General features: G+C 65.9%; 1 protein-coding gene across 4 annotated transcripts in view; it reads left to right on the top strand.

Annotated features, from left to right (window-relative positions):
* The window catches only part of BRD3 (bromodomain containing 3), a 61552-nt gene that overhangs the window by 39288 nt on the left and 7744 nt on the right, over nucleotides 1-14520 (top strand). For 2 of the 4 annotated variants that reach the window (XM_086684422.1, XM_086684421.1), the window contains exons 2-8: nucleotides 3702-4026; nucleotides 4764-4901; nucleotides 5545-5692; nucleotides 6508-6722; nucleotides 8608-8979; nucleotides 11909-12037; nucleotides 14056-14247. In XM_086684422.1, the coding sequence (XP_086540548.1) occupies nucleotides 3814-4026; nucleotides 4764-4901; nucleotides 5545-5692; nucleotides 6508-6722; nucleotides 8608-8979; nucleotides 11909-12037; nucleotides 14056-14247 (1407 nt within the window). In that variant the 5' untranslated portion in view covers nucleotides 3702-3813. Of the gene's footprint in view, nucleotides 1-3223; nucleotides 3496-3701; nucleotides 4027-4763; nucleotides 4902-5544; nucleotides 5693-6507; nucleotides 6723-8607; nucleotides 8980-11908; nucleotides 12038-14055; nucleotides 14248-14520 lie in introns of those variants that run through there. The other 2 variants (XM_086684423.1, XM_086684424.1) reach the window with 2 other exon arrangements.

Genomic DNA, 14520 nt, shown 5'->3' with positions numbered 1-14520 from the left:
TGAACCCTGTGAGGGGGTCGGCTAGTGGTCTGTGTAAGTTTTTTTTGTTTTTTTGTTTTTTTTTAAATGTTTTATTTACTTTTGAGAGAGAGAGAGAGAGAGAGAGAGAGACGTGAGTGTGAGTGGGGGAGGGTCAGAGAGAGGGAGACACAGGACCCAAAGCAGCTCCAGGCTCCGAGCTGTCGGCACAGAGCCCGATGTGGGGCTCACACTCAGGAACCGTGAGATCATGGCCTGAGCCGAAGTCGGACGCCTGACCGACTGAGCCACCGAGGCACCCCAAGTTTTAATTTCTTTCTAGAAGCATCATTTGCTTCCTGGTCTCAGAACGCAGCCCTGATCCCACCCAGGGAGGCTGATGGATAGTGTGCCGGCTCCGTGTGCCTCCGGGCCGAGTGGCAGGAGCCATGCTCGCGTGCTCTGGGTCTTGTCCTGTGCTTTGCCCTGAGGGGTGGGCTGGGTCCGGGTAGCCTGGGTGTGGCCGGTGGGACCCCAGGGGCTGGCCACGCTGCTGGGTGCCACCCCGTACTTTGGGGTCAAGGTGGCCCTGGGGTTTCCCCTCCCGGGAGCTTGCTGGGCTGCTCAGCCCTTCCCCTGACCCCAGGTCCGCGGCCCCAGGCCTCGGAGGAGAAACGGGCGCTCCGAACGCTTGGCGGTGAACCGAGTGCAGGACTGGGGTTGGCTGGTGCTCGAGCGGTTTTTCGAAATAGAAATTTCTTTATGCTCTTCCTTTTGCAAAAGAAACGGGTTTTAAACACAACCTACCTGTTCAGAAACCCAAGCAGAGGGTGAGAGCCCCCGTCCTCGCGGGCTGGTGTGCAGGTCCTTGCCCATCATCCGCCTCCCGGTGGGGGTTCCCACGGTGGCCTGTGGCTCTCCTTCGTCCTCGTCAGCGTCTGTGAGGCCACCGCCTGGCCCGGAGAAGTGTCCAGGGGGAAAGGCAAGGCCAGGCTTTCAGTGCGGCCCTGCTCGTCCTGGACCCGCCGTCCACCTGCGCTTTGAGCAGAGGTGACCGACGCCCAGGCCTCGGCTCCATCTCGAAGGGTGACGGTGTGCGTGCGCCTGCGGGGCTGCGGCCACTCGACGCTGCCCGCCACGCCGGAGGGGATGACACCCGGTGCCTGTGCGGTTTTATGACCAGGACCAGGGGGCCTCTCCCTGAGTCCCCCTCCCTCCACGGGTGCCTCCCAGGCATCAGGTATTGGAGGTGTGTGGCCCAAGTTCTCTGGCTGTCCCCTTGCCGGTCCAGCCTCCTCTGGAGAGGTTGGTCCTGGCACCTGGGCTGGAAGGGCTTGTGGGGGGTCCCCAGCCTCTTCTGCTCTGGCTGCCCTTCCTTCCTCCCCATTGAGCTGGTGCCTGGGGTGCCGGGGAAGGAGGACCGGCTCCCGGGAGGCGTGAGAGGCCGAGGGCTGGGTGCTGTCACCCTCAGGTATTTGCAGGGGTCTGGGGGGGGGGGGGCGGTGTCCCCGCCCGGGTTCAGTAGAGTGTTTGCAGGAAGGGGGAGGGCCCATCGCCGTGCACAGTCCCCACAGATCGTGGGGCGTCATGGGCTGGACGGTGCTGGGCCCCTCCTGCACGTCTCACCGGGCCCCTGAGCGGAGCTGGAGGCGGGCTTCACCTCGGGCCACCGTGGAAGGCCTCCTGTGGGCCATAGTGACCGCTGACCTTCGGTGCAGGAGCTTCCACGGCGCCGTCTGGGCCCCAGGTCGCGGCGGCTGCTGGTCTGCCCCTGGGCACTCCCCTGAAGGCAGGGTTGGGGACGCGTTCCAGTGTTTGTGGCCGGTGCTGGCTCCCTGCTCAGCCACGGGTTTGGAGCAGCAGTGGTCGGAGGAGGGAGGGAGGGAGGCCTTGGGGCATTTCTCCAGTCTTGGTGGCCTCCTGAGCGTGTCCCTGCAGTGAGCAGTGCCCGTCTGTCCTCCTGCTTGGGGCGGGGGTGGTTGGCCCGTGTCCCCCCAGACCCCCAGATCGTGTTTTAGCCCCTGGCTGCATCCTGCTTGTTCCCTGGCTTCCTGGGCAGAGTGGCGGCGGCAGCAACAGCGGCCCCGGGTGGCCTGGGCCCACCCCCCTGCCAGATGCGATGTGCGGGGAGGGCTGGCGGCGAGGGCTGGCGGCGAGGGGTTCACAGGGATCCCAGCAGGTGGCAGTGGTGCTCAGGCCAAGCGTGGGCTGACCTGCCAGGAGTGAGGGTGGGGCCGCAGGGTGTGAGCACGACCCAGGTTTGCGCCCGGCTCCCACACCTTTCTGGTGGTCAAGACCCACCCTCATAGCCATTAGCACGAGCTGGCACGGCCACCCTCCCCGCTGAGCCGCTGGCGGGGGCCGAGGACACCATGCCGACCGTGCTGCTTCCCCGGGCTTGGCGACCCGGAGGAGCGGGAGAGGCGCCAGCTCACCGCGGAAGTGCGTGGAAGGGGGGGTGGGGCTGTGGGCTCCCCAGGGTGCTGGGCGCGGCGCCTCGTGGTGGTGGTTCCGGGGTGTCCCTCGAATGCACCGCTGGTCTGCTTCGTGCGTCAGAGATGGCCCTGCTGTCTGTCTGAACCCTCTTCGCGCCGCTCGCGGTGGTTTGTGGTAGGAGCGCGTTACTTTGGCGTGAACACACCCACGTGGCAGGTGGCCAGCTACCCGCAGGGTGCTAACCAGCTCACAGAACTCCCCAGGTCTTAACCATCCGCTTTTGCAAGTTGTGGGCAGGGTGGCTGATCGCGGTCACCGACATGGGCTGTCCCGGTGCCGTCCCCCGGTGCCCCCCGGCCCCTCATGCAGAGGGCACTGCCGCCCGGCCCCGACCCGTCTGGATATTGTGACGGGGACTGGGACACACAGAAACCTGGAGTGTAGCAGGGCTCAGAAATGTGGCCCGGTGCTCTCATTCCACAGGCGGTCAACAGTCCACTCGTAAAGTAAACAGTCCACTCGCGAGTAAAAGCGGGCCGCCGGCTGGCCCCCGGGATATGTTGGGGCTCCGATGTCGGGGCCGGCCTGTGTGTTCTGGGGTGTAGTTAATCATCTTGGATTCCAGCCGTGAGCCTGGAGGGCGTTCCTGAAAGTTGGCGGGGGGTGGGGGGAGGGAGGTCCACAGCAGCCCCTCATTTACTGAGAGAGGAGGGTGGGGGGTGCCCTCCCCTGCCCTCCCGATTGGCCCGGGGCCGGGCGTGTCATACCCCCGCCCGCCATCACAAACCAGCACCCGTTCTCGTGGTTACATCAGAACCTCGCTGCCCCGGGGGCCCAGCTCCACACGCCGTGCGTGGTTCCGCAAACGTCCTGCCTGCCCGGCTCGGCTCTGCGGGGTCGATGCTATAGCCGTCTCTACGTGTGAATCATTCCCCCAAAGGTGCCACGGCCAAGAACAGTCAGAGTCCGCCCCCAGTAGGCAGGCAGTTGGTGGGCAGTGAGCCAGGAGTGGCCGCGTCTGGGGCCACCGCCTCCCACCGCTGCCGTGTGCCGTGTGCCCGGACGGCCGCCTTCCCGCCCTTGCGTCGCCCGCGTGGCCGGGTGGCCCGCGTTCTGTTACCTCCCTGCCCCAGCCTGAGAGCCGTAGTTAGAGTGGTTGGGTGACAGGGGAGGGCTGGTTTGACCAGGGCGACTGTCGTGAGCAAGATGAATTGGCCTCGCTGCGACCACGCGGGAGTCCGTGGGGCTGGGAGAGGCGGTGGGGCCTGGGTGACCGGCCCGTCTCTGCTGTACCTCCTCCCCCGTAGGTGCTGCCCAGCTGGGCCCAGAAATGGGACGTCAGGCCTCCGAAAGGAGCACAGTGGAAGCCAGGGCGTCCCCGAGCCGCTGCTGTGACGGCCAGTGAGCGAGCAGCGGAGGATGTCCGCCACCGCGACCGTCGCCCCCACGGGGATCCCGGCAGCCCCGGGCCCTGTGAACCCGCCCCCGCCGGAGGTCTCCAACCCCACCAAGCCGGGCCGCAAGACCAACCAGCTACAGTACATGCAGAATGTGGTGGTGAAGACGCTCTGGAAGCACCAGTTCGCCTGGCCCTTCTACCAGCCCGTGGACGCCATCAAGCTCAACCTGCCTGTGAGTACCCGCTCATCCCTGACCCCCTGCGGCCCTGTTCCTGGATGGACCGCCCCTCGGGCCGAGGCAGCGGTGGTGCCGGTAAGCCAGGCACAGCCCGTGGCCCTTGGTGACCAAGGAGCGGCGGTGGGGGTGGGAGGGCCGTGTCCCCGAGTGTAGGGAGCAGGGCGCCGAGTGTAGAGACCTGAGCCCTACGGGCTGGAGAGGGCGGGAGCAGGAGCCAGGACTCACCCGTCTTCCTCCTGTCCCGTGTACCCTCCTGGAGAGCGCTGCACCCGCCCCTTGGGGTCACGTTCCCGGCGCGGGCCATCCATCCGGTGGGTTTCTCATCTGGACCCAGGTAGAGAAACCCTGAGCGTTTGAAGGCGAAGCCCAGGGCCAGGAGTTGGTGGCCTGGGTTCTGGGCCCGGCTCGGCACCGGCCTCCGGCGGACCCTTGGTTTGGAATCCGGGAGGGAGCTTGGCCCCGTCTCTAGAATGCCAGTCAGCTCTGGGGCCTGCTCCGGCTGCACAGTCGCGTGCGTCTCTAAGAACCTCCCATGCAGGCAGAAGCCGTCGGGCGAGAGGCGTGGAGGGGTTTGCGGCTGGCCGGGCGCTCGCCCCACATCCTGCCTTTGACCCGGGCCTGGCACCTGACTCGCCTGGAGAGACTGCGCGGTGTGCAGTCACTGTCCTCAGGAGCAGCGGAAATGGCCACGCGGTGGGTGCTGATGACGTCTCTGAAAATCTCTTTCCTAGGATTATCATAAGATAATAAAGAACCCGATGGACATGGGGACTATCAAGAAGAGACTAGAAAACAGTTATTATTGGAGCGCGAGCGAGTGTATGCAGGACTTCAACACCATGTTCACAAACTGTTACATTTATAACAAGGTAAGGGCGCACGTGGCCGCAAGAGGGCCCTCGGGGCCGGGCACGTCACCCCCTGGCCCTCCGCCCTTCTGGCCACCGTCCCCACTCAGGGTCCCACACGCTGCCCGCACCGCCCCCCTCCCCCACCCTGGGGGAGGGGAGGTAAAGGTGGGAACAGCCTTTTCAGAAGGAGTTTAGGGAACCAAATGCTTCAAACCGTCCGCGCCCTCCGACCTAGACGCCCCTCCCGTAGAGATGCGGGCTCGCGTGTGTGCAGCCGCCCGAGACGGCGAGGACCCTGCACGATGAGGGAGCGTGTCCACACAGTGGTTTGCAGCGGGAAGAGTAGATTAGGGAAGGTCCACGGGACCCTACATTCGTGGGGGTTTCGCCGTTTTCAAGAGCGACGTGATAAAGCAGAGACGAATTGAGTGGGAGCGGGTAGAAGGTTGTGTTTCCTCCACGTGATGGGCTGAAGGGTGGTTGTTACCCTTCCCGTCTCCACAGCGGGATGCGCCCCTTTGGCCTCCTCCCGCCTCCCGCCCTAGCAAATCTCTTAACAGATTCTCGAGTCAGTGTTTTCTTGAGCTACAACCAGCGATGTCTTTGGCGAACACGTGGTTCCTTTCCCGACAAGTGACCTTGGCTCCCCCTGTGTCTTCAGCCCACAGATGACATAGTGCTAATGGCCCAAGCCTTAGAGAAAATTTTTCTGCAGAAAGTGGCCCAGATGCCCCAGGAGGAAGTTGAATTATTACCCCCTGCTCCGAAGGGCAAAGGCCGGAAGCCGGCTGGCGGAACCCAGAGTGCAGGTAAAGGGGCGGACGGGCACGGTCCCTTTATCCTGACACCCCCCCCGGGGACTGACAGCAGCATTTCTCGTGCGGGTCTCTCGGCCCCTCTGAGCTCAGTTTCCCTGTCTGTCGAGTCGGGGCTGTCTAAGGTCCCGCTGGCCCTCGGTGGCCTGTTACTGTCTGCCTTCGAGGCTGCTGTTGTGGGGAGACTGTGGTCTTGCCATGTCCCCATCCTCTGAGACCACCTCTTCCAGCAGTCTGGACAGGAGGTCCTTGTGTCCCCCCAGGACTTTGCCTCTCTGGCCTGCGTTGCGTTCTCTGTGACAGGAGAGGGGCTGTGCGCCCTGTCGAGAGGGCAGTGGGGATTAGCACTGGGAGCCTTGGGGGTCTTACCTGGCCGGAACCTGGAACCGAGGTGCGCCCTGATGGAGAGGCTGACGGGGGAGGCCGCAGTGGGTCCCCCACACCGCCGGCCATCACACTTCGCAGATGGGACCGTGGGTGGTTAAGGAGCTCCGCCTGGGTCTCTCAGCTAGTTCGAGGTGGAGTCTGAGTGAACCTCCGGTTTCGCGGTCCCACGCCCGGCCCTTCCTCCCAGGCTGCCCCTTGTCCAGCTTCCTCGTTGAGATTTTAGTCTCTGGCCAGAGGGAGAGCCTGGGGAGGTGTGTTCCGTGGAGGCAGCCAAGGTTCAGGGCCGGGGCCTCAGGGGGAGGGGCTCCCTGGCGCTGGAGTGCTCTGGCTGGAGGGGATGGTCCAGGAAGCTTCTAGAAGCTTCTAGAAGCTGGCTGGCAGGTAGAGCCTGGTGTGTTCAACGTGCTTTCCTTGCCTTCAAGGTACGCAGCAAGTGGCGGCCGTGTCCTCTGTCACCCCAGCAGCCCCCTTTCAGAGCGTCCCCCCCACCGTCTCCCAGACGCCCGTCATTGCCGCCACCCCTGTGCCAACCATTACTGCAAACATCACGTCGGTCCCCGTCCCCCCGGCCGCCGCCCCACCTCCTCCCTCGACGCCCATCATCCCCGTGGTCCCTCCCACACCACCTGTCGTCAAGGTGAGCGTCCCTGGGGACGAGGTCAGCCGGCTGTCTGATGGCCAGGCCGGGGTTCCTGGATTCGGACAGGTGTGGGGCGGGCCGGGAGGGGTGCACGGCCACCTGTCCCTGGGCACCGACTGCTTGTCGGGTGTTGGGTACACGTGACTTTGGTTCTCTCCGTGCTCCTGATGCAGACGGGGAGACCGAGGCTCGGGTGGCTTTAGGTCACACAGCTGGTGAGGGCAGGCTGTGCTGAACCCCCACTTCTCTGGCCCTGAAGGCTCGGTCTTCGCCGTGCGAGGGTCCTGTGGGAAGGTGTGGGGAGCAGCGTGGAGGGGCCCGCGGCTCCCCCGCTCAACGCTTGCATTTAGGGCAGTGGCCCGGGTGCGTCACGGGGGGCCTTGCACCCGCCCCTGCTGGCGTGAGCTCCGGCGCTATCCGTCCCCCCGGTGTGGCTGGCACTTCCGTGGCGGGGACCGTCCTGGCCGGGTCTGGGCTCAGAGCCGGCGCTCCCCGTGAGGTCTGGGGCAGGCCGCGTGCCGGACGCTGACGTGTGTCTTCCGTTTGCCCCTCACAGCGGCCCTCTGGGGCAGACAGTATTTCCCCCATCTTACAGATGAGGAAGCAGGCGCTCAGAGGGGTTAAGTGGCTCCCCCAAGGTAAAACGCCCCCTCCGTTGCTCTCCCTCCCCCGTGGTCTTCACCGCCTGCTCTTTCCCGGGCGGCGCCTGGCCAGGCTGCCGAGCACAGTGCCCGGCTGTTTTTGGAGCGTGTCCTGTTTGCCATGGCCAGATGAGCTCTCCGCCGGGCCTCTGTGGCACGCGCTTGGCATCCTGTGGGTGCCCACGAGTGTCTGTGGACCGCCAGCTCATGCCCCTGCCAGCCGGGGGGCAGTGGCCTGGCCGGGGCGGAGACCGTGGCGGCGCCCCAGGGAGCAGATCCCCATGAGGCCGTCAGCCCGGGCGCTGCGGCTCCGAGGGGCGCCTCTGCCTGTCTGGGAGGTGGGGAGCTGGCCGAGCCGGTCTCGGGGACGCACTGAGCCCTGGCCGCAGCACACACCGCGATGCCTGTGGGCCCCCCGGCCCGGTGCCTGAAGAGACGCGCACGCCCCAGGACTCCCGGGCTTTAACAGGTTCTCCCTCACCGGGCACAGCCCCTGTGAGTGCCCTGCACACGCCTGCAAAAGGCTCTGTTGGTCCTTTTAACATTCCCTCTCCTCGGGGAAGAGAGCTCTCTGTGGCTCCCGCTGCCTTTGGGGTGAAAGTCCCGACTTGCCCAGTCAGCCCCTGGGAGTCCTTGGTCCGAGACCCTCGGCTGCAATCCTGCCCTCCCCGCTCTTCCTGCCTCCGGGCCTCGGCCTGCTCCACCGTGGCTGCCCCTGGAGCCCCAGCTTTGAGGCCCTGATCTGGGGCTTTCCCACTGGCCTTTAAGAGCCGGGAATCCCGTTCATCTCTGCTGTCCCTTAGCCCGAGTCCCGCTTGGGGACGATCCCGGTCCTGGGGTCATCCTGGTCATGCTGGCCTCTGGAGCCAGCACGGCCCCCGAGGTCAGACAGATGGCAGCTGAGTCGCACGTGACACCTCACGCTGCTGGGGTGTGACCGGAGCCTCGGAGGCCTGGGGGCAAACGGACAGGGCCCGCAGAGGGGCGGCTCAGGGGACGGTTTCTGAGTCCAGCCTCACCACTACCAGCTGTGTGACCTTGGGCCTGAAACATGGCCCCTCTGAGCCTCGGCGTCCCGTGTGCCGCGGGGGTGGGGGGCAGCGGGAGGACGGGTGTGGCTGTGCATGCGCGTGCGTGCGGTCGCTTTGCTCGGTGCCTGGCCGATAGCGCCCTGGGAGCGCGGCTGCCGCCACCCGCGTCCTCGTGCCCGGCGCTCACCGGTCGCGTCGTCGCTGTCGCAGAAAAAGGGTGTGAAGCGGAAAGCAGACACCACGACGCCCACGACGTCGGCCATCACCGCTAGCCGGAGCGAGTCGCCCCCGCCGCTGTCAGACCCCAAGCAGGCCAAGGTGGTGGCGCGGCGAGAGAGCGGGGGCCGCCCCATCAAGCCGCCCAAGAAGGACCTGGAGGACGGCGAGGTGCCGCAGCACGCGGGCAAGAGGGGCAAGCTGTCGGAGCACTTGCGGCACTGTGACAGCATCCTCAAGGAGATGCTGTCCAAGAAGCACGCGGCCTACGCCTGGCCCTTCTACAAGCCGGTGGACGCCGAGGCCCTAGAGCTGCACGACTACCACGACATCATCAAGCACCCGATGGACCTCAGCACCGTCAAGGTACGCGGACGCGGGGCCCGCTCAGGGCGGGGCTGGCGCGTTGACCGCTGGCCGCAGGGGTCCCGCGGGCCCGGGGGCGGGGGGTGGGGAGGAAGGCGCGTTCTGCCTGCTGAGCCTGCGGCTTTGGGGTCCTCGTCCTGCTTGCACCCGGGTCTGCGCTCTCCTTCCCGCGTCCCGTGCCGGCGCGTCTGCGGTTCCCGTGACCTCAGCAAGGGGGCCCTTTCGGGCGACCCACGCCCTCACTGGCCAGACCGGGGCCTCGGAGTGGGGCAGGTGGCAGAGCTGAGACCGAGAGCCCGGGCCCCCCGGTTCCCGTGCCAGGGCCTCCGCCCGGGACTTTCTCGGGTGTTGCGCCAGGCCAGGCCGGTGTTAAACAAGCAGAGACCGGGGAGAGAAAGTGCCCCGGGGGGCGGCCGCAGCCGAAGGGCAGCAGACCCAGGGCTGGGATGAGCTCCCAGGGGTCTTCCCTGAGCACACACAGGTGGGGTTCCTGACCCCCTGTCCCGATCGGGCTCGAGCCCCAGCACACCTGCCCCCTTCCCCCCGTCTCCGGCGAGCCAGCCCAGTGCTGGTTCCCGAGGTTCCGAGGAACGCCCCTGGCAGTGGGGGACTGTAGGCCGCCACCTCTGCAAGCTGCCCATGTGGCCCCAAGAGCCACCCCCCAAAGGGGAGTGGTGGCGCCTTTGCACGGATAGGGTCTGGCCCTGGAACGGCTGGTCTCCGTCATTCTGCCTCGTTTCCCAGTGTTGCCAGACGCGGGCAGAGTCTCCTTACTGGAGCCTCCTCCCCCGGGGCGCGTGTGGGTTTCAGGCAGGACAGACCTGGCTGTCCGCCCCCCCCCCCCCCCCACCTCGGTGGTGGCGCTTGGTGAAGCATTCGAGTGACCAAGCCTCTTCCTCAGATACCTTAGGTCCTGCCCCCACTGGGAGCCTGGTACCCTTGGCTTTGGACGGTTCGTGACCAGCATGAGTCAGTACAAATGCAGGACGAACGCAAAGGTGCCAGCGAGGCAGAGGCCGGTGGAGAGCAGATCCCAGCTCTGTGGCTGCCTCCCTTCCCGGGGAAGATTTGCTAACCGTGCTTCAGAGTCGTGCTTGGCCGAGGCCGGCTCTTGTCTAGCCAGTCTTGACTGTGGGGCGGCGGGAACACGCGCTCCCAGGTGCAGTTCTCGGAGGCCGAGTGCTCGCCTCGCGGAGGCTCTCTCCCTCCGTAGGGTCTGTGGGGTCCTGGCTCCAGGCTGACAGCAGGTGGCTGGCCCCCTCAGTCCCAGACAGGGCTGTCTGCCCGTCTCGTTCTCCCCATGCGGTGACCTGGCTGGGACTTGGGCTGGGGGCTACTGGGGCTGGGCCTTTTCGTCTGCACGCCCCGCTGCTGTTTAGAGACCGGGAAGCTGAGGCTGGACGGGTGGGTGAGTTGTGGGCGGAGCCAGGCCCGGAATCCAGGTCTTTGACTCTTCAAGCCTTGAGCTCGGCCGGCAGAGCTCCCGTCACCCAGATGAGGGCATCGTTGACAACAGTGACACTCATGCCCTTCTTAATCCCCAGAGCCTTGGGGAGGGGGAACGTGAGGCCGGACGCGAGCAGCCACACGTCCAGGCCACACAGCCAGGGAGAGGCTGGGTGGGAAGCGCTGAGGCTGTGGGGAGGGGGCCGCGTCCTGCGGGGACCTGGGCGGTTTGCTCTGGCGTTCCCCTTGAGAAACACCCATCATCCGGGAGCCCCCGAGGAGCCCCAGCCAGCGGCCGACTCTCCTTGGGCCCCCAATGCACTTAGGTTTAGCCTGTCTGTGCCTCAGCCCCGCCCAGGCGGCCAGCGGTCAAGTTAGCACCAGAGCCTGAAAATCGTACGGAAGTCAAGAGGGTCTCGGGTGCCCGTTTGTGCCCGGTAGCCGGGCCTCCCGCGGTAGGGAGGCTGTGCCGAGGGCTGGAGCCATGCAGCCTGGGTGCTGTCCGCAGCTCTGCCGCTGGTGGGAGACGGGGCATGTATCCAGGGCGCTAGAGAGGCCGAGGGTCCTGGAGTCGGGCTGCAGTCAGCCCACCAGAGTCCGGGATTCTGTTAGTCTAGGCTCAAATGAGACAGGTGATTGGGCCCTAACCTGCAGGGTCCCGCTGCAGTGGCGCTCAGCGCCCAGGGAAGAGGGGCAACCCTCGCCGACAGGAGGTCGCTGACTGATGATTTCTGCTTGGGCCTGGGAGAGCCAGGGAGCTCGCTCCCTCACCGAGTCTCCCCTCCATCTGCCCTGACTGGCAGCTTGTGCCCGTCCGTGGTGGTGCCTCTGTGCTCGGCATACAGCCTGCCTGAGTCTCACCCCTGCCAGCCCCACCTTGTTCCACTGGGTCGGCCAGGACTGTCTGGTGCTGCTTGTGGGGGGGGGCGTCTGGGTCCTCAGAGAGGTGAAGTGAACGTCTCAGTCCATGATCTGAGGAAACCCCCCTCCCCAAGCCCAGTGTTGGCAGTGACTTTTACCGGAAGCCCCTCGTCCCCCCTGAAGCTCCCCCCGTGAGGGATTTCACTGTGTATAATGTCACACAATGTGTGGAAACCAGGGCAAGGGGAGCTTGCGTGGCGGCTGCGGGAGCCAGGGTGCCTCCTTCGCTTCCACCCAGGGCGGCGGCCTCTCTGGGGTGTTGTTCCAGGGGGTCCCAGAGCCCCCTCCCAAGCCCTCGAGTCCTGCTCCCTCCCTCCCTCCCTCCCTCCCTCCCTCTCTCTCTCTCTCTCTCTCCCTCCCTCTCTCTCTCTCCCTCCCTCTCTCTCTCTCCCTCCCTCCCTCTCTCTCTCTCCCTCCCTCCCTCTCTCTCTCTCTCTCTCTCTCTCTCTCTCTATTTATTGGGCTTGCTGCTGGCAGTGGTCCATGCAGGCGGGGCCTGGCGGGGAGTGGGGTTGCTGGGCGGGGGCGGCGCCCGTCACACCCTGTCGCCCGTGTCTTACAGAAGAAGATGGACAGCCGCGAGTACCCAGACGCGCAGGGTTTCGCAGCTGACATCCGGTTAATGTTCTCCAATTGCTACAAGTACAACCCCCCAGACCACGAGGTGGTGGCCATGGCCAGGAAGCTCCAGGTAACCTGAGGCGCTCCCGGGCAGAGGGGCCTTCTGGGCACAGGTGGGGCCCGGCCCAGGGTGGGCCCTCGGGACGGACATGGGCATCGCAGGGGACATCTGGCCAGGAAGGCCGCGGGACACGTTTCTCCCCGGGGGCGGACAGACAAGCCGCAGGCACACGCCCTCCGGGACGGGCGTGCGCTCCGGCTGGGCCGGGGAGGATGAGGGGGTGTCCGTTCTCCTGCTCTCGGCTCCGTGCCTGGGGGTGTGGGGGGGGGGCCTCGCCGCGAGGCTGCCGGAGGTTGTATGTGACGGCTGTTTGCGTGGCCTTTTCTGACGCCGAAAGCGGTTTGTGGGAACGAGGTGTGGGAACCGTAGGGAAGGCGAGCCTGACCTTTGGTGCAGGGACTGTGTACCTGTGCTCTCACACCTCGCACGCACAGACGTGTGTGTGTGTGCACGTACACGCGTGGGATTTTTGGCCAAAGTCTGGGTGCTGCGCACACGTTTCTGCGGGGGCCGGTACGCCCCCTTGGTGATGGGCGCTGTTGCTTTCATGGTTAATAGCAGCGGAGTTTTAAATGTCGTGTAATTGGAACGGTATTTTGGAGGGAAGAGTAAAAATCGTGGACCTCTACTCTCTCTCTTCCAGCATTCCGTTTCTCCAGGACGCAGTATGTTTGTCGCGTGAGATGTTCCTAGTTTTTTGCTTAGAATGCTTTTTTTTGTTTGTCTTGGTCAGAACCCTTGACCACCCGAGACTCAGGGAGGGATGGGGGAGAAGCAGAGAAGCTGTCTTTGTGCCACTGGGTCCTCCTGTGGGGGGGCCGTGCTGATGCCCGGGTGGGGGGGGGGCGCCCTCTGTGCACCAGCTCCCGCTGGGGAGGAGGGCGGAGTGGCCTTGGTGGTCCCAGAATGCCCGGAGAAAGCCCGCGGGGTCTGCGGTTTCATACTGAGACCACGCCCGCTGTGCCTCGGAGCAGAGTTCCCCTCCGTGTTTGCTCTGTGATGCTTCTGAACCCGGTGCACCGGTTCAGCCTAATAAGGGAGCCAGGCAGCCCTGGTGGCAGGTTGGGTGTGCAAGCGGAGGCCGGAGGCCCCGCTTCTGTCCTGCAAAAGGTGGTTCTCGACAGCGCAGCCACAGAGGCCGAGAGCCTTGGTTAGTGATGGCCATTTTGCGCATGGGCTGGCACAGTGGTGCGGGGGCAGCTCTGGGGTCCGCGCCCCTCCAAGCCACGTGCCAGGGCCCGGCCAGACCCTGGCTCTGCGCCTCTGTGTCTTTGGGGCGGTCTTCACCCCAGGAGGAGAGTCTGGGTCCAGAACCCGGAGCGGGTGCTTCTGGAGCTGGATGGCTCGTCACTGGGGTGGCATCTCATGTGAGTCATCTGGTGTGGATGCAGCCGGATGAGCTCTGCAGAGGGAGAGCTCCCACGTGGCTGCGCGCCCCCATCTGAAATGAACCTGGGCGGCCGGGAGAGGGGACCTGCGCTGGGAGGTGCTCCTGAGGGCCTGGGTCGTGCTCTGTGGGGGGCTTTTCAAAAGCCAACTTTGACAGGACAACTTTTTTTGGGCCCGAGTCGGAATGAGATGCGATGCTGAGGTAAAAACCCCAAGGTGACCCCAAGGGGGAAAGTAAACCAGCCCCCAGACCCAGCAGCTGGGGGCCCCACAGAGGTCACAGGTCAGACAAAGGCAGGCACTCGGGCTGCTCTGCAGGGGGGGGCAGCCTCGGAGAGCCTCAGACCCAGAGGCTAAAGGGAGGCACCGGTCTCCAGAAGGTTTGCATGCTTGAGAAAGGGGGCTTTCGGACCAGTTCCTAGAAGGCTGTGTCCGTGGCTGGGGCCCCGTGGCGCCTGTCCCTGGACCTGTGCCCGGGGCCTGGATAGGTGGGGGGGCCCCCTGGGGGGGGGGGCCTTCCAAGCAGCCGTGGGTGTTATCTCCGAGGGCATCTCAGGGGCCCTCGGGTGTGGGTCCCCCACCCCGAGGGGCCGCCTCGTGGGCGTCCAGGACCTCAGGCGGCCCCTGCTCTCCCACAGGACGTGTTTGAGATGCGGTTCGCCAAGATGCCGGACGAGCCCGCGGAGGCACCGGCACTGCCCGCCCCTGCGGCCCCCGTGCTAAGCAAGGGCGCCGAGAGCAGCCGCAGCAGCGAGGAGAGCTCCTCGGACTCGGGCAGCTCGGACTCGGAGGAGGAGAGGGCCACCAGGCTGGCGGAGCTGCAGGAGCAGGTGCGGGCAGTCGTCTGTTCCGGGGGCCCCTCGGCCGCGCCCGCGGGTCGGGGTCACGCCCGCCTGGCTTGCGGTGGCCGTTCCGGGGGTCCCGGTGGACCCCGGGTGCCTCGCCCGCCGCGGAAGCGTCTGAGGGGGGCCGGCTCCCTGGCCGCTGCGGGGGTGAGGCGGCCCGAGAGCCGAGTGCAGGTGCCTCCGTGGTCACCACGGTGGGGCTGGCGTTGGACTTCGGCTTGAGCCTCGTTAGAGGCGACGCCACAGGGAAGGTGGCCC

Source organism: Puma concolor, chromosome D4 (genome assembly GCF_028749965.1).
Source record: "Puma concolor isolate L17-30 chromosome D4, mPumCon1.1.hap2, whole genome shotgun sequence".
In the NCBI taxonomy this organism is placed as follows: Eukaryota; Metazoa; Chordata; class Mammalia; order Carnivora; family Felidae; genus Puma; species Puma concolor.
This window is presented reverse-complemented; position numbering and strand designations above follow the sequence as displayed.